Source organism: Haliaeetus albicilla, chromosome 3 (assembly GCF_947461875.1).
Source record: "Haliaeetus albicilla chromosome 3, bHalAlb1.1, whole genome shotgun sequence".
In the NCBI taxonomy this organism is placed as follows: Eukaryota; Metazoa; Chordata; class Aves; order Accipitriformes; family Accipitridae; genus Haliaeetus; species Haliaeetus albicilla.
This window is the reverse complement of record NC_091485.1, coordinates 54,902,987-54,930,889: the sequence shown is the minus strand read 5'-3', so window position 1 is coordinate 54,930,889 and position 27,903 is coordinate 54,902,987. Positions and strand designations below refer to the sequence as shown.

Genomic DNA, 27,903 nt, shown 5'->3' with positions numbered 1-27,903 from the left:
AAATGATAAATCTGAAGAAAGGGTGTAAGTAGATTTTGAACTGGAGGAACCAGTCAGCTAGCCTAGAAATTCATTGTTAACCAGAGACATCTAGTTCTGGCAAACCTAATGCTGCATTTCTCAAGTCCTAGAGGTGGTTGTCCCCTGGTCTTGCTGTTCCTGCTAGAGAAACATTATTTCCATATGGATATGTTAGTACCCATGAATATTTTTACTCAATGTCTAAATAACAGTTCTCAGACACTTACCTGACTCCTTGGTGTAACTTTTTTCCCAAGCCACTACCTTTACAGGGATTCTTCAGCAAAACGTGAGCTCTTAGCTTTTCAATGGCAAAAGGTGTCCTTTTGTTACCCTGGTTCCAAGTCATATGTGTAGAGATCATATCCTGAAAGCAAAAAGCCCGCAGAATCACAGGATGGCTGAGGTTGGAAAGGACCCCTGGATGTTATCTGGTCCAACTCCTGTGCTCAAGCAGGGCCATCTATTGCTGCTTGCCCAGGACTGTATTCAGATGGCTTTTGAGTAACTCCCAAGGATGGAGACTCCACAACCTCCCTGGGCAACCTGTGTCAGTGCTCGGTCACCCTCACAGTAAAAAAGTGTTTCCTGATGTTCAGACAGAACCTCCTGTGTTTCAGTGTGTGCCTGTCACCTCTAGTCCTGTCACTGGGCACCACTGGAAAGAGACTGGCTCTGTCTTCTTTACACTCTCCCTTTATGTGTTTATATATGTTGATAAGATCCCCCCAGAGCCTTCTCTTCCCCAGGCTGAACACTCCCAGCTCTCTCAGCCTTTCCTCATTTGAGAGGTGCTCCAGTGCCTTAATCATCTTTGTGGCCTTTTGCTAGACTCTGTCCAGTATGTCCATGTGTCTCTTGAACTGGGGAGCCCAGAACTGGACACAGAAGTCCAGGTGTGGCCTCATCAGTGCTGAATAAAGGGAAGGATTGCTTCCCTCGGCCTGCTGGCAATACTTTGTCTAATGCAGCCCAGGATACCATTCGCCTTCTTTGCTGCAAGGCATGCTGGCTCACGTTCAACCTGGTGTCCATCAGGACTCCCACGTCCTTTTCTGCAGAGCTGCTCTCCAGCTGGGCCATCCCCAGCAAATACTGGTGCATGGGGTTGTTCCTTGCTAGGTGCAGGACTTTGGGCTTCCCCTTGTTGAACATCCTGAGGTTCCTGTGCTCTGGATGGCAGCATGACATCCCACTCCTCCCAGTTTGGTGTCATTAACAAGCTTGCTGAGGGTACACTCTGCCCTCTCATCCAGATCATTAATGAAGATGTTGAACAGGACTGGACCTGTTATTGACCCCTGGGGTACACCACTAGTCACTGGCCTCCCACTAGACTTCGTGCCCCTAATCACTACCCTTGGGGCCCAGCCATTCAGACACTTTTCAGTTCATCTCACTGTCTGCTCGTGCATCCATACTTCATGAGCTTCTCTGTGAGAATCTTACAGGAGACAGTGTCAAAAACCTTACTAAACTTTAGGTGGGTGATATCCACTGCTTTCCCGTCATTCTCCTATACAGTGATATGAAATCTGCCTTGCTTTCTTAAAAACTAGAACTGAAATATATGTTTACCCTTTCTGTAGGGTGAAGAAGATGGGTAAGTCATTTTACCACCCTCTGCAGTGTGTGTTTAATTCTGATTATTAGATGTTGGTGGGTATCTGTCTTTAACCTCCTGATGTTGTTGCCACTATGCTATCTTTGCTAATTTTTCTTGTCCTGCTTTAACCTTGTTGTGGGCTAGCTTATACCTAACTTTAGATATATGTCGTAATTTATATTAGTGTTGTTTTATCATGAAATAATAATGGTCTGCTGTAAGGGAATTTACTTTCTGCAATCATAGTATTACCTGAAGACTTTTCAGTGATAGTGCAGAAAACTCTTTTCAAGAGATTAATTTGTTTGATGTTTACCATATTAGCTTTCTACTGTAGCTTACTGATTCAGCACAGTGTGTTACCATTGTTCCAGAGGTGACTATTAAACGGTCAGAACTACCATTATCAACCAAACTGACAGTCTTAGAAAATAAAGTTTGGGAGCCACATTCTGTAAACCCGTGTTGGTTGATATCATGAAACATCATAGGTGTTAAGAGTCAGAAAAGAGGTCCATCTTGTTGTCCTCCTGTTTGTGGCAGTGACCAGTGCTAGATGACAGGAGAAGAGTGTTAGAATAGGGCAAACATACAGTGATGCTTTTCCAGGTTCTAAGAATTTGCAGCTTAGGGATTTCCTGAGCAGTAGGTGTTGGTTTAGTATGCAATGACTGAATAGTCCTAATTTATATTTCTTGGGATGGAGAGTGGACATGGTGAAAGCCATGGTACGCCTGATGACTGACAGAGTGGAGCAGTGACTTTCTTTGTCATCTTATTTGTTTCCGTGATCTGTGCATTATAGTCTAAACACGTTGTCCCACCCTACTGCTGAGTAGTATTGGTTACTTGGAGGCTGTCATTTTGTACTTGTGCTTGGGATTTTTTTTTAATGTGCATCACTTTGTATTTTCTACAGATAATCTTATTGCCTGCTTTTGTGTAGTACTTTAGCTTTTTTTTTTTTTTTTTTAATGGATGCTCCCCCCTTCCTACCCAGAATGACTTAAAGCACACTTTAACCTTCTTCTGCCCTCCTCCCCTCCCATGGCACTTTCCTCCTACTCACTGGTGGAAAAGAGGTTTTCCACCTTTATTTCTTCATTTATTCCATTAGGAGAAAGGTGTTTGGTACAGGAACTGTGGAAGGCTGTCCCTTTGGAAACTGCTTTCTGATGTCTGACATGGCAATCAGGGGTGGGATGGATCCTTTTGTATGCTGTATTATGGCATGGAAGATAGCTGGATGTGACTTCACATCAATGACAGCATCCAGTGTGTCGTGGACTCAGGAAATCAGGATCAGGAAACAAAGATAACATACTCACTTAAGCTTCTCATTGGTATTCATTTTCTGCATTTCTGAGACTCTGTTTTCATGACACCAATAGACAGGCACAGGAGTTCAGTTCCTTGTGATTCAGGATAGGCAGGTGTGAAAGGGCTTTGATCTGCAGCCTGTGCAGCTCTGCAGGGCTAAAACCTGTTAACTGGCCACATAGCTGCCTCCTTGGGTCTGGCTCCCTGTGCTCAGAGCACTTCAGGGTCTCAGCTGAGGGATGGAGATGAAGGTTGTATTTACTTTTTAAGTGTTGATAGATATGTTACTCAATACTGTTTTCCAGTGCTTGAGTTGTTTGGTTCCACCCCCCGCCCCCACCTTGGATATCTGCTTGTTGTTATCCTAGTCTTGGAAAAGCATTTTATCAGTTCTTGCGTACTTCTTTCTGCTCTGGTGTGAAAGTCTCCTAAGTTTGTTGGCTTACAGACTTCATTGACATATTAAGTTGTCTTAAAGAGGCCTGATCACTTAGAAAAATCTACCAGGCCTAAATTAGTTTTATTTTTAATTTCCCTACTCAAAGTTGTTCATCATACCAAGCTATTTTTTTTTTTTTTAATATGTACCTTTCCTTTTCCTACTCTGCAATTTAGCATCACCATGTGGTGCTGAAGTGAGAAAAGCTCTTGTGGTGGGTCCCCTGCCTGATATTTTAACTTTAAAGTGTACAAATAATTTTTTAAGGCTATAAAGGAGCAGCTTCAGAAAAATCCAAGACAATCTTCTGAATATTGTGTCTGGGACCCTGTAGTGTTACTTGCTGAGTACAGAAATACTTTCTTCCTTCTGGAGACATGCAGAATGGGAGCATTTTATTTTACATCTCTGTGGTTAAATCCTGTGTTTGCGTTGCTTAGCTTCAGTGATTTTTACTATGTGTTCTTTAAAGACCTAGCTGATACTTAAAAATTTAGACTACAGTTACAAAGAAAAATGAAAAATAGCTTGCTTTATATCATTACAGAAATTCATCTTTGAGATGGCAGAAATTGTTCTAATACTTAAAAACAAATGTGCTAGATGTACTGTTATTTGACCAAAGCTGCAAAATGTCAGATTAGATATTAATGCCTGTAAATACTGTTTCTTTTTAACTTTTTGAGGGGAAAAATATGTAAATCTTGCTACATGAGATTTCTACTTACAGTGCGCTATGCTTTTTATGTTACTTGACTGCTTGAGAAGGTCTTGCAGATGTTCACTGTGTGTAGATGTAGGTGGGGGGTTTTTTTCTTTATTTTTGTAACTTGGTTTCCTAACACAGGGAGAAGGATGAGCATACATTCATTGCACTATTCTAAAGTTGTAGCAGTAAGAAAGTTCTGCTTATGTCTTATGGTTTGTTGGTCTGTGAACTGTTGCTGGCATGATGGAAATACTTGAGAAGGATGAATATTCCTGCAGGATCACTAGCGAGGTAGGACTGCTGCTGACAGGCTGGTGCAGGGAGCTGAGCATGGTGAACATGTATTACAGAAGTCTATAGTGTAGTTTAAAAAAAAAAAAAAATCTCAGGACAGCCTGCCTACTTTAAAACAGAAGTTTTTTATTCTTACAAATTGGGTAAAAGCACAAATTGTAAACAAGGATTTTGCTTTTGTGGATTTAAGCACTCATTTAAATAGGGTAAAATTACTTTAAAATGTACTGAAGTCCAGTTTTTCTATAAAATACTTGGTATTTTGAAGTGGAGTTTTACTGTAGCTGTTGCATTTTTGAACCTAACTTGGTTTTAAAAAGCAAGATGTGGTGGAAGGATGGGTCCTCAGATAAACTTCTCTGGAAATAGAAATGTACTTTGAGAGAAGTAATACCTTGTTATGAATAAAAGCGTCACTTGCGGAGTCTGAGCTCCTGTAGTCCTGACCTGGAGCCTCTTCGGTTGCTTAGTGTGAGCACAGTTCCCTTCTCTTCTGATCAGTTTGGAGAGGCTAGAAATTGTAGCTGCAAAACTTAAAATGAAAGCAATCCCTACTTGGTTTGGACAAACTGAGTTTTTGTTTTCATCACAACTGTTTTTGGATGAATTTTGATAGGGATATTTAAAGAATGTGTGTCTTAACACAGGAGCCATCATCACTAAATTTTTTGTCTAAAAGCGTGGCAAGCTAGTGCATTTCCCCAAAAATGTGTTCATGAGCAAATTACATGTTGCTTCTAACTTCATCCTTTGAAATAGTTCAATTGCCTGTAATGAGAATTTTTCAAAGTTTAGCCTGTCTAGGCATTAATATCAGAGATTCATTTTACCACAGAAAGGTCTCAGTGGAAGCGTTGACCTTCCTTAACGCAAGAATTGATTAAGTCATCTCTGCCTGTACCTCTTCCTCCAGTGCACCATCAGTTGAAATTATTGAATTGTATTGTTAAAATTAACCTGCTCTCAAATATGTGTTTTGAGGGTTGGTAGTACCATACTATGCAACTGTGCAAGTAGAAAGGTTTAGACTGCTGCAGGAAATGTTTTTGTGAAATTAGAGTTTTTATTTGAGCAAACATATTCTCCATACAGAATATACAAACGCATCTTTCTGCTTTACTCTTGTTTTTCTGCTGGCTCAGTTTTGTGACTGGTGTTCATGTGAATGCTGCTTGCAGCACAAGGAAGGGGGAGGAGTGGGGGTGAAACTAGCAGCTGCCCAACAGGGATGTGGTGCTGGGGAACTACTCCTTTTTCACTCAGTGATGTTCTGCGTCAAATTCAAGTTCTCATGGATCTCTAAGCTTATTAGGCAGTACTTGATAATTGTGCTGTTACAGCAGTTGTGTATGAGATGGTTGGGGAGGGTGAGATAGTTGGTACTCCCCCCCCCCCCTTCTGTACAGACTTTAGTACTTTCAGCTTTATTGCTTACATCCTTCTCTGCTCCCTCCCCTTAAATGTTGACAGCAGCCTCTTTTCAATAACGTTAGATCTCTTTTGACCTATGCTTGTTGCAGTTAGACCTACTCTTTTGAGATTGGTGTTACTTACTAATAGATTCACTGAGTTTGCAGGTCTTAGCTTTCTGTGCATATTTCTTCCCTATCACTTCATTATTTTTTTACAAGTAAAAAAGGATTATGATGATTTTTTACAATTTGAAAAATGTCTATTTCTTTGGTAGTGCTCAGGTTTTGTGGCACAAAGCTCAGGTAAGGAAGCTTTAAACGTTGCTAATAGACTAGTCTAGTAACCGTCTCCCAAAGCGCTGCTCTATTTGCCATCAGTTTTTCATATAGGCAGTGCAATGAACTTAAAAGGTAGGTTCTCCTATTCTGTAATTATTACTCATGCTTACCAAGGGGAAAAATGTTAATGGAAAACTGCTCAGGATTCCTGTGGGAAACTGTTAGGCAATATACTTAAGACACAAAAACTTCAGGGATGTTTAACTTGTCATATATTATGCAGCAGATCCCTGCTTGCTTTCTAAAACTGTACATTAAGCTGTGGAGTGTATGCCATTCATCTTCAGGGGTCATTCCCCATTCTCCCACAGTAGTTCACTCTTGTGGGGTACCTTTCACACAGATGTGAAGTTTGTGTTCTCTCCCTTTTGTGGGTTGTCTTCACAAGAAACCTTATCTATGTATGTAATCTTGGCCTGTGTGGAGTAGTTGTGGCTGGAAATTGGGAGTGTGAAATTGCCTACTTAGATACCAGCAGCTTGGCTTGGATAGCAAAAGGCGATTCTAAGCACATTCACTTCCTTCTTGCTGTCCTTTCACTGTGTTCCTTTCTTCTTGTGCTTGAAAGTTATTTCTATCAGTATAAATTATCTTGTTTCTCGAACAGACATATATGTTTTTTTTCTTTTTTTCCCCTCAGGACAAGGGCTTTAGAGTTAAATGCTATTGATAACCTTAAGATTTGGCTGTTTGGACCTCTAATCTGTATTCTTTCTCATGCTCAGGGTTTGCAAGTAACTGAAGTCTGTTGTCCATAGCAGTTTGTGTGTAGAAACTGAAGTGAAGCAAGTAAAAAGAAAGGGTTTAAAGACATGGATTCAGACAGAGGAAAACTGTGCTGGTGTGCCATGTCTTCTTCTTAGGTTTAGAAAGGTATTGCTGAATAAGAAGGAGATTTGTGGAATGCTAGGATGAACATGGTACCAAAGTTGGGATTTTTTTTTCTTAATTAGGAAGACCTTGCACTATTTTTACAGGATTCATCTTGGTTTTATAACTTAATGTAATATGAACATTGTAACTAAAATTGGAAGCTATTTAGGAGCTTTTTCAGATTGCTTATCATCTTTGGGAAGAAAGGAGCCCAAGTTTTACCTGAAATGCGTGCCTGATACTAAGAGAGTATCTTTACTGCCTGGAGAGGATCTTTTCTAAGTGGATTAGAAATTACTTTAGAAATTACTGTGTTGGTTTCCACTTTTGAACACCAGATACTCTAAGCAGGGGTGGTCTATGGGTTGGCCCCTTTTTTGGGTTCTGCTCTTCCATTTGGTGAGGTGTCATGAAAGTGAAATGGAAGTACTTTTGGAAACATTCTTTCCCTTTTAGTAAAGGTGATATTTTACATAACCCTATATATAGTGAATTTTCTCTGGATTGTTTCTTCTACTAGTCAAAGTTTGTTGTTCGTCCCTTTTGATGCTGGCTTTTGCACATCTGTTTTCCTGTCTTTTCTGTTTTGGAGAACTTACTGTCATTTTTTTGGCACTAATGTGCCACATACTTGGATTTCCTAGAAAATTATAATCCTGTCTACTCTGGGATACTGTATTCAAGCTTATATGAGGAAACATAAGTATATCTACAGTTAATGCTCATTGCTTCATCTGCTCATTTGGTGTGTAAAGTTGTAAATGGTGGTAACAAGGCAGGAGCAGTGCTTTTTGATAGTGACTTGCAAAACACATAGAAATGCAAGAAAACATGGGGTTTGTGCCAAGATAGTAGGTGGAAGGGTAAAACTCTAAAGCAAAAAACCTCCGAAACAAAAACCTGATTTGAAGCTGAACACCATCCAGTTCTTATACAGACTCCCAGCACCAAGTAGTATTTACATCGAGCTTCATTAAGTGTGGTAAGTTGTTCCTGTAGTGTCGTAAATATGCTGCAGGTGGATATCTGCTCCGCAGTGGACCTCCCTGGGCTGCAGGGGGACAGCCTGCCTCACCATGGTCTTCACCAGGGGCTGCAGGGGAATCTCTGCTCCAGCGCCTGGAGCACCTCCTCCCCCTCCTTCTTCACTGACCTGGGGTCTGCAGGGTTGTTTCTCTCACATGTTCTCTCTACTCTCTCCGGCTGCCGTTTCTGTGCCAGCTGCAACTTTTTTCCCTTCTTAAATATGTTATCACAGAGGCGCTACCACCATCTCTGATTGGCTTGGCCTTGGCCAGCGGCAGGTCCATCTTGGAGCCAGCTGGCATTGGCTCTGTCAGACATGGGGGAAGCTTCTAGCAGCTTCTCACAGAAGCCACTCCTGTAACCCCCACTACCAAAGCCTTGCCACACAAACCCAATGCAAGTGGTTGTTGTGTGCTGTGGGGGATGTCTTTCAATCAACAGCTTAATTTCTTTTCGTTTCAGATTAAGGGAAGTTTCAGAGAAGCTGAACAAATATAATTTAAACAGGTAAGGCATATCACATGCTGCTGTAAATCATTTAGGAAAGTACAATTTTTCTAACAGCAACAAGAAGTAAATGATTATACTGTAGATATATTCTTAGAAAGCCTCAATACTATGAATACCGAAGTTCAGAAATGCTTCAGATAACACAGTTCTTGTATTAGGAAGAAAATGTTAGGTTTCCAGTTACCATAAATGATATTATTAAATACCCTCCTTATGAAATGACTCCTTAATTTGAAGTATAACCCCTGATGTTTGTTGCTGATCAAGTTAAATGAAAACTTATCATCTTTTAAGGTTTTGTTCTGCATTTTCTGTGCTTAATGACTAAAAATACATCATAGCTGCTTCAACTAATGCACATGTTTAGTCATTCTTGAATGTTTTTATATTGGTAACCGTCAACTGTCACTGCACGTTGTTCCTTCTATATGCTACTTGTTTTTAATTTTTTCAGACTTTAAAAATGTTATACATGCTCACTTTTTGTTTTCAGCCACCCCCCTTTGAATGTATTGGAACAGGCCACTATTAAACAGTGTGTGGTGGGACCAAATCATGCTGCATTTCTTCTTGAGGTAAATTATTTAAATCTGCTCAGATAGATAATAAACTTGAAACCACACAGTTAAAATTATTTCTTCTAACATCAAATTGATCAACATTCTTCAATAACTGAAGACTTGTTTTTGTTTGTATTTTTTTCTGTAGCTTGTCTTACATTTCAATTTTGGACACTTGGTTTTCTTGTTTTAAATGTAGGATGGTAGAGTCTGCAGGATTGGTTTTTCAGTTCAACCAGACAGATTGGAATTGGGTAAACCTGATAATAATGATGGGTAAGAAACGCTTTTCTTCATTTTAAATCATTCTTTTGAACTGGATAAGCAGCTTGGCTTCTTTTTTGTTTTGTTTTTGTTTGTTTGTTTTTAAACTAGATTGCCTTTGGTATGGGTATTTTGAGTAGACACATAATGGTTATGGTGATGCAGCCAAACAGCTTAGCTTGTCAAACTGGTGTAGGAATAAATAGTAGATGTGATTCTAAAAGAAATAAGACAGGATCTCTTTAACTTCAAGAAACAAACCCCTCCAAAAATAATCCTTGTGAAAGAAACTGTGTTAAACTGTTAAGCTTCATGTAGAATCCACTCTGAAAGTGGTCCCACCTGGAGAGGCTCACTTTCTAGACCTGTTGTCTTCAGTCCAGGTAAGTCTCCCTTAATAGGACTATTTAATGGTTCATATTTGAATGTAAACCACTTCTTAATATTGAAGTAGCATACGCAGGCTAAGGTTTATGGATAGAACACATGGTGATTACAATTTATACATATACGCTAACTGAATACTTAGCACAGTGGCTAACTCAAATTACTAATTAGCTTAATATGTATTTGCAACTGTGCTATTATGGATTGCCAATGTACGTAAGATCTGTTAGGCATGCTTTCCACTTTCTTTTTCCAGCGTACCTCTTAATATACAGTTAGATTAGTTTGGAATATTCCCCAAGGGTGTTGCTTAAGCTGGTATGTTACCAGACTAAGTCCCTGAGAATTTAGACCTGGGATTCCAGGTTTTGTTCTTAACCCATTTGGGATTGTTTTGTGACTGATTTACCATCTTTTACTTTCAGTTCAAAGTTGAGCAGTGGCTCAGGGGCAGGAAGGACATCCAGGCCAGGCAGGACTAGTGACTCCCCATGGTTTCTGTCTGGTTCTGAAACTCTGGGCAGACTGGCAGGCAACACCCTTGGGTAAGTTTTGATAGGATTGAGGCTGCAATCTGTTTGTTCCATATTTGAGTATATGTGTATACACATATATAAATTGTATGCAGTATGTATAAGGGAACGTATAATTACAGCAGTTGTGTAGGTAGGGTATAATAAAAAAAATAATTATTGACTTGGTTAAAATAACAGATATGTAAGTGACCCTTCAGTACCTAGGATACAGAGACTTCTTCCTATATGTGTGAAGAATAACTTGGTTTTGGCTGTGTTGTCTTTTTTTGAACATTTTTTTTTTTAGTTCCTTGATTTTTGAAAAGCAGTTTTTTGGAGGGACACTATCAATTGAAATGCTGATAGGCTAGCAGCATAAGGTAAAATGAGTGCATTTATGCAGGAAGAATCTTAATTATCTGTGTTTGCAGACCTTTGTGTGCCCAGTTTTATTGTGCCTTCCTCTCCCCTGGCCCAAGTAAGGAGCAGTGTTTTGTTAGTTGGGGTCTTATACATAGTAATAGGAAGGGAACATCTGGAAGAGGTTGTCACTCAGAACCTTTGAAATTGTACTTATATACCAAATGTACTATACAGGTTCAATTTTTTTATCATTAGCTTTAAAATTGATGGTGTCCCTTTATATAGCAATGTAAATTAATCTTCACAGTGAACTCTTCGTTACATGGTTTTGTAAGACATATTGAACAGTGCTGCTTACTAAGGTTACTAACTGTAGTAAGGAGAATTGCATTTACAAACTGTGGCTTCTGCATGTGAATGATTTGTTAAGAGGGAGGAACTACAGCTTTTCCACAGAATGAGTATGTTATGTTACCAAATAAGCTAATTTCATCTGGGGATTAGTTGCATGAAAGATAATCCACCCCTTTACATGCCCCCCAAACTTTTTGTGAAACATTTATGCATGTGAACCTAAAATCCATGTGTTAAACTTTAGAGGCAAACTGGTATTGTCATGTTTAAAAACTTACTGTGGAAAGTATAAGAATTTTTTCCTTGTTATTTTTACCTGAGCATAACCAGTTAAAATTGTTTGAAGCTATGTGCTTAGGAGACCAACCCTGAAGAGTTCCTAATTTCTTCCCTTGCATGTTTCAGAACTAGTAGTTGAAAAGTCACTGAACTAGAAAAGTGGCATTAGACACTATAACTGCTCTGTTAAATGAAGGGAATACTTAACTTAATAAATGGAGTCTAAAAACATTCAAACTGTGGAGTCCTTAGATTAGATCACTGGTTTTAGAAAATTGCTAGCATGCTCGTGGGCAGTGGAAAGATGTGGAAAACTAGTAGGTGAGCAGAAATGAGCAGAAAGATTTCCATTCTATATTAATATTTATTTTAGGTTTAGACAGCTTTTATAGGAATAGCTGCATCCTTTTTTTTCTCTATAACAGGACCAAGTTAGGACCCACTTGGAATATTTGAATTGTTACGTGAAATTACATGGATTTAACTGTTAGATGTCTTAAGTCTGTCATTGATAGTTTATAACTTAAAGTAGAAAATGCATCTGTAATAAGTATTAAAATCTAATACGTAACCTTTTCCTTAAGCCCACATCTTCCCAGCTGAGAGTTGAATTGAGAATTGTTGTATAGGAAGAATTTGACTTCCCCTCAGCCCCCTTCTTTTCCCCTCAGTGCCCTTCCCACCTTTAGGAACAGATTAACTAGCTTGTTTTATTTAAAATGACACATTCTTCTTTGGTTTGGTTTTGGTTTGTTTTTTTTTTTTTTCCATGTTCAATAGTATCTTTTTTGTTTGTTTGTTTGTGGTGTTTTTTTGTTTATTTGTTTTAGAGCTCTCTTTCTAACTCATGAGACAAGACTTTTCCTAAAGTGATCGTTGAATTGCTTTTTATCTTGTCATTGTCTGTGTGGTTGCTGGCTAGAATCCTGAAAACAGACATCTCTATGACAGGGCCTCGTCTTAGGCAGATAGTTTAGTTATTCTGTGATTGCATGGCCTTGTCAGGAGGAAAAAAAAAAAAAAAACAAAACAACAACAAAAAAAAGAGAAGGATGTTAGTAATCAACTTAAGCCATAAAATGTAAGACAATTATTCTTACTTAATTAGCTTTTATAGATACATGTGGTATACTTTTAACGTGAATTTATTAGATGCTGTTTCAGAGTACATGCCTTTTTTTTTTTTTCTTGTCTTATTTTAAATGTTTTTCTTTTTCTTGAAAGGAGATTGATTAGGGTGGTTGAGAGCAGGAAAGTGCTGATGATACCGATTATTAAATAGCAATAATACCATATCCAATATCCTTTAAGGGAGATTTGTACAACAAAGCTTAGCTAACCTTGAAGTACAAATTAGACTCTTTTAGCCTTTCATGACGACAGGGTATCTAGTCTTACATCCAGAACAGATTCAGTTGACACAGTTCTGTGGTGTTAAGATTAGTGGAAAGTCGTAATGATGGCGAGTTGTCTATTTCTACAAATCATTGCCTTTTTTACTCCCTTGTTTTGATACTGACTCATAGAAATGAAAAAAATGTTCAGTAAGTTTAGGCATGTTTTTGCAATGTATACAGTTGATGTTGAATCCTCTAGTAGGAATAGGTTCAGAGTAGAGCATCTCTTGAAAACCATCCATGAGGATCAGAGAACTATCTAGTGTAAGATTTGTTTTGCAGTAGATTACTTGATTTTTCCAGTGTAATCCTAAGCAATTTCTTAATGTAAATCAAGTCTCAGAAATTTTAGAAGACCCATCTGAGTATAGTGACCTTCTGTCAGACACAGTCTGCTGACCATGAAGCTGCTGCATATGTGCTTTTATAGTAGGAAGTTAACAGCCAAGTGTTAGATGTTATGCTGCTGGTACTGTTGCTTTTAGAGACTCTGGGAATTGGTACATGCATGTATTTATGTAGGTATACATCTACACAACTGTATGAGTAGGAAAAAGTGCAACTTCCAGTTGGAGTCCTGTTTTATATTTCTTCTATGTAATTGAGAACTTCTATCAATTGCCTGGTGCTCTTGTTCTTACTATTTTTGAGAGATACTTTCATAGTGCTTGTCTATGAAGTCAATCTGCAGTATTTTTCAGAGACTGTCTATAAGGTATTAATAATAGAACTAAAGACTTACTTCTTGAAGTAGTCCCCAAAGTATGCTGCTATATATATTAAAAAAATAAATATTATAATCTAACTCTTCTAGAAGTCGCTGGAGTTCAGGCGTTGGTGGAAGTGGAGGAGGATCTTCTGGTAGATCGTCTGCTGGAGCCCGAGATTCTCGAAGGCAGACCAGAGTTATACGTACAGGACGTGATAGAGGATCTGGACTGCTGGGGAGTCAACCACAACCAGTGATTCCAGCATCAGTCATTCCAGAGGAACTCATTTCACAGGTACTTGAGTTAGAAACTACTTGTTGCCAAAAACCTGGGGACTTTCTTGTAGCATGTGAACAGGGATGTGTTGTAATAATACTGCATTTTCTCCAAGGAGTAATGGCATGTAGTTGAAAAGATTGACTTTCTCTAGCTGAATTGCTTTTATTCTTAAATGTGTTGTGTGAGTGATAGACTTCTTTTGGATTCTAGAATTTTCGTTTCCCAAAATTCCACTAAGACAAGGTATGTGTTTAATCTGGATGAGGAATGTCATGCATTGTTCATTTGCAGATGGAAGATGTAGTGAGAAAATCAAATATTTGAGAATTGTATCAAGCATGTAGCTAATAAAGTTAAGTTTCTTGAAGGAGTATAAGGAAGGGGGGCAAGCTGACTTTTCTTTTTCTTTTTTGATAAAAGGAGTGATCCATTTCAGATCTAAATGAAAGACAGTAAACATGTTTAGTCTCTTTAAAATACTTATAATTTTTGTTCATGGGCACCTCTACTTAATTTTTTATAAATGTAACTGATGAATGTTGGGTATAAGTTGCTCTGCTTTTGCATCTTAATGCACTAAAGCCTGAATAAGCTGATGGACTTTGCATTGTGTGATTAAGTGGAGTTTGTTAAAATAATGTTTTTCACCATGTTTGAAGAAAATAATAGATTCAAAATATGTGACTAGTTAGTGCATTTTAATTCTTGGTTCAAAACAAGTTGCTGGTCTATATTTCTAATACAGGTGTTAGTTGCTAGGCCAAAGATAATGTGCTTGCATGCTTTCAATGGCCTATAGCATGACTGGCACAAGATAGGAGCGAGCAGGCAAGGTATCTACAGTCCCACCAGTGACAGACGGGCTTCTAGTTTCTTTCTCTCTTTGAACTCAAACACCTGTAAAAGCTGGGAGCTTCTCCCTTCACAGAGGCAAGATACTGGAGGTGTTGGTTACTCTGATGTTAGCTCTGCTTTCAGGAAGTGGTTTGGTTGATGACCTCCAGCAGTCTCTTTCAACTGTGGAGTGGTGGGGATTTTTTGACTTAATTGTTCACCTCCAAGTTTCTTTTGAGTGTTTACTGACATCCTTGATACCTTACCTGAAATAGAAAAGCAGACTAATATCCCTTGGTCCAGACAGTTCTATTCTGAATCTAACATATGGTTTGTTGATGAAATTTTAACTTTGCTTCTCTTGCTATGATCTTTTGCTTTTTTTTTTTTTAAAAAAAAGCATACTTTGTCTACCTTTAAAACAGAAGGTGTCTAAAACATTTTGGGGGTAACTCTAAAGCAGACCAGTGGGAAAGATCTTCACAGCTGGTCTATGTAACAAATTCTACCATGTCTTGAAAATCTGTAAAGGTCTGTCATAGAATATAATGACAAAAAGCTTACCTTCGTGTGCTGTTAAAATGTCGTGTTGTCGTCCCCCCCCCCCCTTTTTTTTTTTTTTTTTTTGGTGCCTCATTTTTACTGTGTTATGAAAACATTCAGTACTGGTTTTTGACCTTGTTCACATAGTTTGTGATCTCCTAGAATTCTGTCATCTTCTCTGGCATTCAGTAGAGGGTAGTCTATCTGGAAAAACAAAATGCTTCGAGTCTGAGGGTTAGTGGGATAGACCAGAATGCTTCTGGTTTTTGTAAATTCATTGCATCTGTTTCACATTTGGAAGGTTTTTTCTGCATTTGCACTTTGCTAATCTAAATGTTGCAGAAACTGCTGAAGATAAGCCTTTAGAAACAGAATGATGAGAAAAAGAGGGAGTAAGGTGGTTACATACTGAAGGGCAGTGGAAAGAGAAACCACTGTCAAAAAGACTGGGATTGAGGTGTAGTTTTAGAACAAGTTGGTTGCAAAGCTCTGCTGATTGACATAGTAAGTTTAAACACTTTTTACAGAAGCATGCAGAACATTCCCAAAACCAGATTTTGCTTATCCTTTAACTACAGCATTAAGCGTTTCAAGAAGTAGATTCTAAGATTACATTAGGAAATTCGGCACCAAAGTTGGAATTCAGTGGACTAACTTGAACTGAGAGAAGGTTGACTATCTAGCACAAAATACTGTGACAAATGTATGTGAGCCTTTGTCTGCATGTACTGTGATTGACTTTTGTTTTTTATTGGACTTCTTGTAGAATTAAGCATTCTTTTCTTATGAATGGTGGTCGGTGAGCTGAGAATGACCAGTAACCAATTATACTCTGCTGTTACAGGCACAAGTTGTTTTACAAGGAAAGTCCAGAAGTATTATTATTCGGGAACTCCAGCGAACAAATCTGGATGTAAACCTTGCTGTAAATAATTTGTTGAGTCGTGATGATGAAGATGGAGATGATGGGGATGACACAGCAAGTGAATCATATCTTCCTGGAGGTTTGTATCCTGCAACTTTTGATAAGAAAATGCCAATGTGTTCTTATTTTTCTGTATTTAAATACTGACAGCGTGCTCCGTGGTGTGCAAGGTATGCAGCGAAGACAGTTCTTGCTTATAGGAGCAAAGTCTAAAGATGCGCAAAACAAAAGATGCACTGGGTTGTGTTGAGGGATTAGGTTAGGCATTGAAGAATAACTGTTGACCCTGTTTGTGGGTGGCAGGAAAGTCAGGTTTTGGTTGTGTGGGTTTTTTTTTTGTTTGTTTGTTTGTTTTTTAGGATCCCAGGCTTTGTAACATCAGCATTACTTACGTCTGTATTTTGCTGCTCAACGAGATGCTGAGACTGCTGTGTGGCTTGCTTATAAAAGCTAATTCTAAAACCTTCTAGTGACTTGCATGTTTTTTACTACTAACATATATTATTAAGATAAAGCAGTTTTTAGAGCAAAAATTATACAGCTTTTTTCTAACCAAAATGCCTCAAGTGAGGGCAAAACAGCTTACAGTTGTTAGAGTTAGATAGAGAATTTATTCTTCATCTCGGGTTCCCTTCATAAATGCTGTAGTATTCTGGATATACTGGTAAAATGCTGTAATTGAAGTCCACATATTTTTTAAATATTGTCTGTCCCATAGAATTGCTTTTTATAAAAGACTTTAAGTCTTTTTTTGCATTGGCTAAATAATTTAGGTAAACTTTTCTTGCTGAGTAAACGTATTTGAAAACATAGCAGCCAAATTTAATGTTTGTGTTAGGTACACTGCATGAAGAGAACACATCCGAACTCTGACTACATATTAGCTTTTCTTTCTGTGTGTCAAAATGATGTTTTGATATTCTTCTAATAAACGTTTTTTTTTTTCTGCTCATCTGGTTCACCAGGAAGGTTCATGGGCTTCCTCCATCTTTATCCTGTCAATCATGTGATTAGACAAAGGCTTTTTTGTTCTGCAGCAAAGGCTTTGTATTTCATTTTGCCTCTTCTAGTTTTAGTTGCATCTGTCAAGCTGCTTTATTTTGCTGTAGAATTAAGAATCCTCTGGTGAAAGGGGTGAAAAATCTTTAATTTGAGTCTTGTTTTTTAGTAATTAGCTTAATAGCATTAGACGCATTGGAGGAAGTAAATTCTCTTAACTCTTTCCAAGTATTCAAAGCAGGAGTTCTTACTCTAAGCATACCTGAATGCATTCCTCCAGAACCAGCCTTCAGAAGATAAATCACTGTTAGTAATCATTTACAATAGATGTTCCTTGTAACCATACTAACCAGCTTTCTACAGCATTAACTATTCTCTTAGTACCTCTTGAGATCATCAGGATCAGTTAATAGGGACTGTCTGACAACCTATGACTGGTAACTTTTATTTGAAGGTGCCTGTGCTACAGTCTGTGCGTCTTTTGTATTTGAGATACGTTAAAGTAGTAAACAGAGTTTCACTGTCCTCACTAGCTGTCCAGAAAACAATTTTGGCCTTGGCTTAATTTTTAAAGCTTCTCCCTTATTTAGACTAATCTTTCCTACAAGAGATTGCAGCCCCCTGATGTTAGTATTTTTTTCTCTTACCCCACAGAGAAACTGGGCTAACTCTTACCCGGTTCTTGTGGGAAATGAAACTTCAGTCTTCAAAGATGTAATTTGCAATTTGTAGAACATGCTATGTCTTCTCTGTCTGGCTTAATTTTATTTCAGTTTTATGGGAAAAAATAAGTTTGTTGCACAGAAATGAATTAATTTGATATCTGAATGTGATCAAAACAGTAGGAAAAGTCTAGCTGAACAGTAGTCAGTGCTGTTATGAATCTACTGTTGGTACGTTAAATAGTACAGATTACCAGTCCTCACTTGTGTCACATAACCATGCAGGCTGGTTTTCAGGAAAACCTGATGGCCAGAGAAACTTGCCTATAGCACTCTGGAAAAACACCAACACTCTGTCCTTCAGAACTACATAGAACCTTTTTTTAAGTCTTTTGCTCTAGAAACTTGCTCTTGCACTCTTGCTTTCAGTTGTCATCTCACCTCTGGATGCTCTTTTGGAACTGTAACATCAGAGTTTGTTAAAGAAAACTGTAGATAACTGATAAATGCTATATGCATTCAATTCTTAGTCAGGTTTTAGTAATGATTCTGAAAGATAAAGAATTTTTTTCTTCAATTATGTCAAATTATGCTTTAAAACTTTTTGATTTTGTTCCTTCCAAGCACAAAAAAAAGCCAATGACAAGACTACTTTTGCCTCAGGACTTTTGAGGCTCTTGCATTTTGATTAAAAGCGTATGCTAATTTTTACTTTCTCCCTTCTGCATGTGTGGTGCTTTGTGACCCTTAAATTTAGGGGTTATTCCTCTAAGCCTTGCAAGACAGAGAAGCTTTTTTAAAACCACTAAGAGTAATTTACAGTTGATTTAAAAAATAAATTAAAAAAACCCCCTAAGATACTTTCCAACCACTGTGAAATTAATAAATTCTTGTTTAATACATCATAATTTCATTAATATATCAGTTGTGATAATTCCAGTTAGTATTGTAAAGGTTGTGCATCTGAATTTTTTTAAGGTAACAAAAAACATGTCTCAGTTCTTCCTGAATTCTGGAAAATGTCTTAAGTGAAGAGCAGAACTTTAATTTTCTGTACAGGTTGCCTTGAATAAGTGTCTCTTGGATATTTATTTTTAGAGCCTTATGTACTTTGATTTTGCCTTCTGTAATCTCGTCCTGTTTCTTTTGTTTTATGGTCATTAGCAGAGAGGAATGTGGGTTCAGTTGATACTTAACAAGTACATAAGGAAAATAATCAAGGTGAAAACTATATAGAAAAACATGTAGCACAGAAAAGACTTAAAGGTCTCTAATTTTCCAGCTCACATCGAGTTGTATTGTTAGAGGCTTCTTCTGGGCTTTATGTTCTGTTAATCTTCTGTATAGATGTTCTGTGGAAGTTAAAATGTTTTGTTGTTTGTATAGTTCAGAGGTGTGCATGCTTCCTCAGTAACTTCTGCATGATATAGTGGGTTCTTGCTAGTGGGACTTGTGAAACATAGGTTTGGTAACATCCAAACTACTTTGGATTTTGGAATTGAGATGAGCTTGTTTAAAAATCTTTTTTTTCTTTTTTTTTTTTCTTTTTTTCTTTTAAAGGAGAGAAGAGAGATGAGCTGGTATTGCAGTAGTACTTACTGTATTGTCTTGCAGTGAGGGGAGATGGGAACCAGAGCACAGCATAGTATCAGTTCAGTGGCTTGCCTTGGGGGAAAACAATTTGGTGTATGTTTTTTTTCTGTGGTTTTGTTGGTGTGATTTTGTTTTCTTTGTTTTATTTTTATTTTTTTTTTTAAGATGAACTTCTAGTTGGGTAATGTTTTGAATAAATATATCTTATCAAGAAATGAGTTCTGGAGTTCTGTTTGAGTCAGGTTTCCTACGAAACCAAAGTACATGTTTCCCTCCCTTCACTGTCACAGTTTTGCCAATTTAATCCAAACTTGAAAGAGGAGGAGATACTGAAGTCATTGAATTGTTGAATATTTTATAAAAATACGCAGCTGAGAAGAGGGGAGAGAATTTATGATTGCCCCCTTAAGGGAGAAGGTTTAATGCGAGCCGAACTTGAGATCGGAGTTGACCTCGGCAATGCCTTTAGTTAATGAATCCGGTGATAATGCTATGCATAGGCTACTGAAAATAAAAATTCTCTTAGTACTTGAATTGCTGCTTATGTGCATACTGGAACTTGGGGTAGGGGTTTTTTTTTCCTCCTTTCGTCTGCACTGGATATCCTTTTCCTTCCAATTTTCAATGGTATTTACTAGTGAATCCTAGGTACTTTCTTACCTAAATAGGTTGATCAGAATTACCACACCTAAATGTGAAGGGTGTGGTCTGATTCTGGTCTAACATGGCACAAGAGATGAATTATATCATCCCATGGGATTTTTCTGAAGAGCAGGAAAATAAAGTCATAGAGAATGTTTGGTTGTTTTTTTTTTTTCCCCTGGATTCTTAAACTGGATGTAGCCTTGCAGTATCTGTGTTTTCACAGCACTAAAAAAAATTCCAGTGATTTTTGAAGGGGAGTGGATTTGGCTCCTATCCCTACTGGTTTCAGCACCTCTGTTTGCTGGTATAGAAAATGGAGGAAGGGGTATCTCTTTGCAGAAATATTGGAAGAAAATTAAAGTCTGATTTGAAGCTGAAGTAAGAGAGTAAAAAAAGGCTTCATTTCCTCACTTATCTTAATGCACATTTAGCCAAAACCCATGTAGTTTTGGTTCTCAAGTCTGATGGCTTGAATTTTTACTTTCCTTTTTGGAAACACAGCTAAACTAAAGTCACCTAACATGGTGGAAGGTATATGTGTGTCACAAGTTAGTGTGTATTTTCCGTCAAGAGGATTTCTGGCTTAGCTTACCTTTAAAAAAGTGCCATATTATCCATTTTGAATGAGTCTGGAGAGTTCTTTTCTGTACTGGCCAATTGTGCTCCTAAAAAGACATCAAAGTTGTTTGCAATTTTTGGCTGGGTAGTGACCAAAAAAAATTGAGAACAAGTTGCTGGACTGTAGAGAGGTTGGAGCTTACCTAGGAAGAGATGGTTGTGGTGGGTGTGGGAGGAGGGAGGAGGAGCAGTCTGTGAATATTCGGAGATACAACAGTCTCAGCTGTGTTTGCAGCTCTTAAAGTCTGGTACTTACAAGTTGACACTCTTAAGGTGAGGTGTACTGCTGGTTTATCATTGTGGAAAGCCAGTGGAAAATAGATAAAGTAGCAGGCAGGATAAGGCCAGTCTGAGTTGTGTTTTACTGACACAGAGCCTGTTTGCCAAATCCGATTTTTTTTTTTTTTTTTTTTTTTTTTTTTTGTACTAGGATTTCCAAGCAGTCTGTCAAGGATGACTTCCTAAAATGTACTGCATGAACCATTGAGTCCCAAGTGGTGTGCTTGTAGAAGCACAGACTACACTTGAGTGGATTACTTATTTAATGCAAAAAGCACTTGTGCAGGTCTTGCTTGCTTTGAAGTCCACAGTACTCACTAGTTACAGTGCTGTTTTTCTGGGGACAGCTAGTTGTAGTTGGTATGTTATATTTCCTGGAGATGAGAGTTTAGAAATTTAAGGATGAATATTCTGATACGCAGGGATGTGAAAGTCTCTTAACGCTTTAAATATCAGTAAGTGGAACAGTTAAGTGAATTAATACTGGCTGTAAACTGGACTTCTGGCTCCTATTCAGTTTTTGGATACTCTCTCCTTTGTGTCCCGTGTCCCCGTCCCTGTCGTCCCCCGTCCCCCCCCGGCCTTCATTACAGATCCTGAGAAAAAGACCCATAGTAATCAGTTCCTGCTGTTAAGAACGCTTATATTTAACTTCAAACCTTGATTTCTAGCCACTATTTTGTTTTGTGCTTACAATGAGGTAGAGGCTGAGAACTGGATGTGTTGAAATTATATGTGTGCTCTCTGTGTTTTCTGAAGGGACTCTGTGTATAGCCTCATGTTAGCTTCATGAGTGGTTAAAGCAGATGAGGTTGTCCTGCTGCCAGAAGGAGCTATCCTGCCATTCCTTTGCATGGTGGTGAGGTTTGTGTGCCTGCATGTGTTAGCTGAAACCTAATTTGGGGAGCCTGATATTTTAGTCAGACTTGCTTGAAAGTTTGGGAAGGGGCAGAACTGTCTCCTTTGGCAGCAGTAGGGTCTGGTCAGCTTTGCTGAGTGTGGTGAGGCACCACTTTTGGAGCTCTGACTACCCAGTTAAGTCAGTCTGAAGATTGCTTCCCACCTTACTTCTATACTCTACGAAGTATTGTTTCAAGCCAGGTGAATGTGCTAGTAGTAGATGTAGAAATCCCACCTTGCCCCAAGGAGGTGCCTGCCAACAGGGATGAAGGAAGGAAGGAGGACTGTCCTTTCTGTAGCAGCAAGATGGTAGTCAGGTGTAGTTGTCTTGTCAGTCCATATTGCTGGACTTCAATAAAGTACATGAATTTTCAGTGGCCTCTTTTGTGTGGATAGTAGCTGTAGTTTAGTAAAAGGAAGGAAACTGTTTTATACTTTAATCATGATCAGCACTTCAGAGAAACTCAAGTTTTCTAACATAAGAGCTAGGGCAGTTACAGTATTTAAGTTGATCTTTTTGGTTTTGGTTGTTTTTCTTTTTTTTAACTCATGGTATTAAAAAACGGTGCTTTTTCCAGATAACAGTTGTTGTTCTACTAGCCTGTGAATTAAACAGGTGCGTCATTCTCTGAAAGAAACGTTCTGTGGAGGAACATACAGTCTTTGACATCAAAGATGTGGCTTTGTGAAGGCCAGCTTTCACCATGAATTCTGTCCTCCCTTAATTCTAGGTCATCTTTGGAGTTCTGCATTCCGTGCATGAGTGTGTGTGCACATCTATGTATATGTATCTATCTTATCCTAGCGCTTTGTTCTTTCAAGTGACAGGCTAAAGTTTGAATTTCTGGGTTACAGAAAAATGTGTTTTGGACAAGTCTTGTTTGGGAAATGTGGTTAGGTAAGTGACAGAGCAGTTCTTGTAGGGAAACTGGTTTTGTTCACTTGTCCACCAAGCTTGATTGTAAATGTGGTTGCATAGGAGGCACATGAGTTTGCACTGGTGAATCTGAAGAGCAGAAATTCAATTAATAGATAGGATTTTTTTGTTTTGATATTTGTTTAGTTGATGGTCTCTCTAGCTGATGTTTTAAGTAGCTGATTATTCACTTAAGACCCTTGTCTCCTCTTATAGAGGATCTTATGTCTCTTCTGGATGCTGACATACATTCTGCTCACCCAAGTGTCATTATTGATGCTGATGCTATGTTTTCAGAAGATATTAGTTACTTTGGTTATCCATCCTTTCGGCGCTCATCACTTTCCAGGCTAGGCTCATCCAGAGGTAATTTTGCACCTTTTTTCTTTGTAATAAGTAGTTTGCTGTGGAAAAAGCTAGTGATAGTACACACTGGTGGTTTAGATTCTGATTTAATGCGAAAGTAGACTGTGATATGTTGTGAAATATAGAGTAGACAAATAGACTGTTACTCATTATCAAAATTATTAATGAATTCTGAATATTAGCAGGTAAGTTCTGCAAGAACCTTGATAGTCATGTATTTTAAATCTAATTGTTGATCATTGGTGTTGCAAGGTGTTATAAAATTTTTGCATGTTAATTTTATTTTAAACTCTAGTGTAAAGTACCTACTAATACATAGATTGCATTACAAGTATTTAATTTGGCTCAAAAATGAATAACAATCGATGACATGCAGCATTCTTGATTTCCCCCCCCACCACCACCTCCCCCCACCCCCCCCTCTTTCTTTTGGGTTGCTCTTTGTTCACTGTTCTTCACACTTCCTGAATTGTTCCATGACAGAAGTTACCTTTATGGAATGAGGACCTTTAGGTACTAAGGAGGGAGAAGAAATCTAAATTTTACTTTTGGGAAGCATTTTTATAGTTAAATAAGGAAAACTATTGGCAGCTGATAAAAAAAACCTCCTTGAGCAGTGTCAAGGCATTTTACTTTTTTTTTTTTGAAAAAGCATATTACTCTTAAAAGATTTATAACAGACCATGCAGCAATTTCCTATCTTTTTGAAGCTGTTGTGCAAATGCCTAGAGTATGTCCAAACTGTTAATCCAACCTCTGCTGTGATTGTTTGTTTAGTACAGTTTTGTTGCCTTTCATGAACATGTTTTAGTATATTAATTGCTGAACATGTAAGTTCCTGTTACAAAATTATTAGTCAGGGGTCAGTGTCATGTTTGCTAGAAAATAAGTACAGTACTTTATGAAATGTATCTGTAAGACAAGCTGTAGTGTTTGGCTTATGAAAAAACTTTCCCATTTGTCTAATCCAGCAAAAGACCCAAGACTTGGCATAATTTGTTGAAACTATGATATAATAATGTGGTCATCTCATACATGTAATTCCAGTTGATTTTTGTGGGCATAAGTAAAGTACTTAATAGGTTAAATGCATTATGTGCATGTACGAATATTCAGCATCTGACATAACTCCTTCTAAATTCCTCCTTTTTTTTCCTTTCCTAAGGTTATTCTATATAAGACGTTACTACGAATTTTATAATCCTTATTTTCCATGCATAGTTGACTCTTGGAAAGTTAGTTTGATTACCTGATTTAAAAAATTTATCTGCATGAGCGAACTGCAGAGTACTGGCTTTAGACAGTTTGTAGGCCAATTGGAGGGGAAGCATTTTGGTAAGGAACATTTTCCTACAAGGATCCTTTTTAAAACTTGTCTGACTCTTGAAAAGTTTTCATTTGATCTATTCAAAACAGATACACTTTAATTTATTAAATCCAGTCCTATGGAATATTGCTTTAAACAAAAGGGGTTGGATTATCAAACATGTATACGAGAGCTTTTTTTAATGCTTGCTTTCTTTAACCTTTTCAAATTACTGTTTTTTTGGGGGAAAGTTGTTATGAAACTCTCTAATAAATACTCTTTTTTGGTTTGCATAAAGATATCTAACAGACTATATAGACTTAGATTTTTTTTGTTGTTGTTACTACGTTGATAAAACAATACTACAAAACTCTGCATATTGTACTATAAAACTTTAAATTGCAATGTTAAATGTATTTGGCCTCTTATGATGTAAGTAAAAATGCTTTAGCATTTTTTTATAGTGCACAAAACTGTAAGACTACTTTATTTCTAGCTTATTTTTATGTTTAGTAATTCTAAAGTACATATGCTTGAAAGGGTTAATATATTGAATGTTGCATGTCAGGACTTTATTTTTAATCTGTATGAGTAGATTTAACTGCTGTTAGTTGCATCCTGAAGGGTCTTTACTAGAGAGTGGCTTACTTTTATCCCACTGGTGTGACCCAATTGCATACCAGTTCTCCTTCTTCCCTTAGAGAGAGACTCTGAGCTGTTGCGTGAACGTGAGTCCGTTTTACGTTTGCGTGAACGAAGGTGGCTTGATGGAGCCTCATTTGATAATGAAAGAGGCTCTACAAGTAAGGAAGGGGAACCAAACCTGGACAAGAAGAATACACCAGTTCAAAGTCCTGTTTCTTTAGGAGAAGACTTGCAGTGGTGGCCAGATAAGGTATTGAATTTTTTTTACTATTTTATTTGTGTGCTGTGCAATAGATCTGTTTATTTTTTCCAAATAAATACTCTGTGTTTCCTTTTTGAATATCACATCTCAGTTTATGTGAGATAATGTAATAAAGCATATTCTTTATTATGCACTTAGGAAAATTATAAATAACTAGTTACACCCCTATAGCTGCGCTTCTGTTATTACTGTTTTAATTTACTTCTCCCTGTGTTTTAAAGGCACTGCTGTAGATTGTAAGATTTGGGTTTTTTCTTTTTTTTTTTTTTGCTTTTTTTCATTTAGGTGCTCAAAGCATTTAATAGGCAATAGGAAACTCATGAAACAATTTAAACTATCGTTCATCAAGGAAACCTTTTTTTGATTAGTGTTATTATACCCAGGGATACTTCCAGTTTGAGTGGATTGGGCTTTTAAGCAGCAATGCTGAAAGCTGACATTTGTTTGCAGCTGTGTTTTGAGTTGACCAATAACTTAAATGAGTATTGGTTGCTCCTTCAGAATTTCTTTGGCTTTGATTAGCTGGTTTTCTTTGTAACTGGAATTCCATTTTCAAGGCAAGAAGTAATTCCCGCATGAGATATAAGAATGATAGGAACACCAGTAATATGTTGCTAATTGGGTATCTGTAGTCATTTTCTTTATGAATTACCTACATGCTTGGGAAAATGACTTTAAAAAACAAAACCAAACCAAACCTGAACCAACCAACCAACCCAAAAAAACTTCCCAGGAATGGAAGTGATAATCTATGTTTATTAGACCAAATTTTATGAACTTGGGGTGTCTTTCTAGTGTTCCAATTTCTGTCTGTCTGCAGTATCTGTGAGGTTGCTATTTTGATGTCATGTTTTCTTTTTCTGTGTGTCTGTTGTTTCCTTTCAGACTAAATATAGATAGAGAGCTTGAAGAGGGAGGTGAATTTCGAGGCTTATTTCTACTTATAGTAGCTCACCTTTAGCTGCTGTCATCTTCATTCAGGCATTCAAACTGAGAAATTAAGATACCTAAAAAGAATGCTTGTCTAATACTTGCTCTCCCAACCGGACCTTTTATGTCTAAATTGTGATTTTATTTTTTTCAGCCAGTAACGCTAAACTTCTGTGTCAGTGAAAATTGGCAGCTTTTGTCCCCCTTGCTTTGTCATAATGGCAGAATGAGAGAGTCATCTAGCTTGGGTAGAGAGAGATTTCAGGGGTTATAGCATCAAAGAATAGATGTAGTTTAGATTTGGAATACTAACAACTTTCATTTCCACTGCTGTGTTTTAGTAACGTTATTATAGCCATTATTACTGTTGTGCTTCTTGTTATGTTCTATTTTTTTACTACTTCAGGAATGTTTTTCCTGTTAACCCCATTCTTCTCTTTGGCCCTGAAACTTAGTAACTAAATTAGGGTTTAGGTTTTTTTTTCCTGGATTTTTTTTTTTTTTTATTTGCAAACTCAGCAGATCCTGCCCTAGGACAATTATTGCAGTCTTTTACTGGGCATCTTTTATGGAATTAACTTGCTGTGATATCTCATTGCATGCTTGTTCAGTTTAAATACACTGAACTTCTTTCGAGATACCTGTTTGCATATGCACTCATATAAACCCTAGGTTTCAGTTAAATGAAGGTGTCTTATGGAAAGGCCTGTCATCTTTATCCAAAAGTAGTTAAACTTTTCATCCTGTCCTTCAGCTGAATGTTCGTAAGAAATTGTTCTGCATCTTTCTTGCTGTAGCCCCACTCTGAAGTTTTGTTGGTGGTATTTTCCAATAGAAATTCTTCAAGGTGAATCCTGAGGGAGATGATTTAGCTGAGAGGCCAGTTCAGATGTTTCTTCCATTTTGAAAATTGGAAAGGATGTCTTGAAATGTTAATGGAGAAGACAGTAAGCTAGGGGAGAGATTAAAGTATGTGAGAAATCGCTACAAAATAACCAGTCTTGTTTGCAAATATTTTTCCTTAATATTTCATTATTTTGACATTCAGCATTTGAGACAGAACTGTAGTAGCCCATGATGAGGATGGTTAACTTACATTTATGGGAGGTAAAGTACCAACCTGAGAGGAATGGATGAAACTTTTGGAAAGCTGATAGTGTTCCCAAATGCATCAATTTCACCCACAATCTGAGATGAATGATGTTGAGACATGTTGCATAGGTACTGAGTTTTCTCCACCAAATAAGTGAAATTGACTCCTCAAGAATTCAAGTCAATGAATGAATTCTTCTGATAGTTCAACTCTTGTTGGACTATAGTACTATTAGTCTACACTGCCATGTATCAACATTGTGCCATGTGTATCAGAGCCACTCTATAGTATGGTAAATATGGCTAATTTTTAATGCTAGACTGTAGTAGGTGCAAGCTGAGCCTTTAGTTTGTTCAAGTAGGTATATTCTGTTTAGCTATTGAGATACGAAGATTTTGTCAGCAACCTACATCATCTTCGAGTATGTAATTTCTCTGGTCTGAAGTCAGAATTTATAGTTGAACACTTAAGACTCTGGTTACAGAACCAGAGCTGTCATGTTGTTCATGCATCTTTGTGTTGTTAGTCTTTTGAATGGTGGAGGTGTATGTAGCATTGGTCCTGTAGCATTTAAATCACAACTGCTAATATTTGATCGGAGAGAAGAATTTTGAATGGCGGGTCTCTTTAGTGTTGAGCTTGTGGTATAAAACTGTTTGTTTATAGAAAGTTGTAAAACATATTAGCAAGATTAAAAATCATAATGATACTATCTTGGAGCAAAAATTAA

The 27,903-nt window shown here is 37.6% G+C and overlaps 1 protein-coding gene across 2 annotated transcripts in view; it reads left to right on the top strand.

Moving 5' to 3' along the window:
- The window catches only part of UBR5 (ubiquitin protein ligase E3 component n-recognin 5), a 94,580-nt gene that overhangs the window by 11,541 nt on the left and 55,136 nt on the right, over positions 1-27,903 (top strand). The window contains exons 2-9 of one of the 2 annotated variants that reach the window (XM_069779813.1): positions 8,502-8,546; positions 9,043-9,124; positions 9,309-9,385; positions 10,186-10,305; positions 13,483-13,672; positions 15,879-16,038; positions 22,788-22,937; positions 24,945-25,138. In XM_069779813.1, the coding sequence (XP_069635914.1) occupies positions 8,502-8,546; positions 9,043-9,124; positions 9,309-9,385; positions 10,186-10,305; positions 13,483-13,672; positions 15,879-16,038; positions 22,788-22,937; positions 24,945-25,138 (1,018 nt within the window). Of the gene's footprint in view, positions 1-8,501; positions 8,547-9,042; positions 9,125-9,308; positions 9,386-10,185; positions 10,306-13,482; positions 13,673-15,878; positions 16,039-22,787; positions 22,938-24,926; positions 25,139-27,903 lie in introns of both variants that reach the window. The other variant, XM_069779812.1, reaches the window with a different exon arrangement.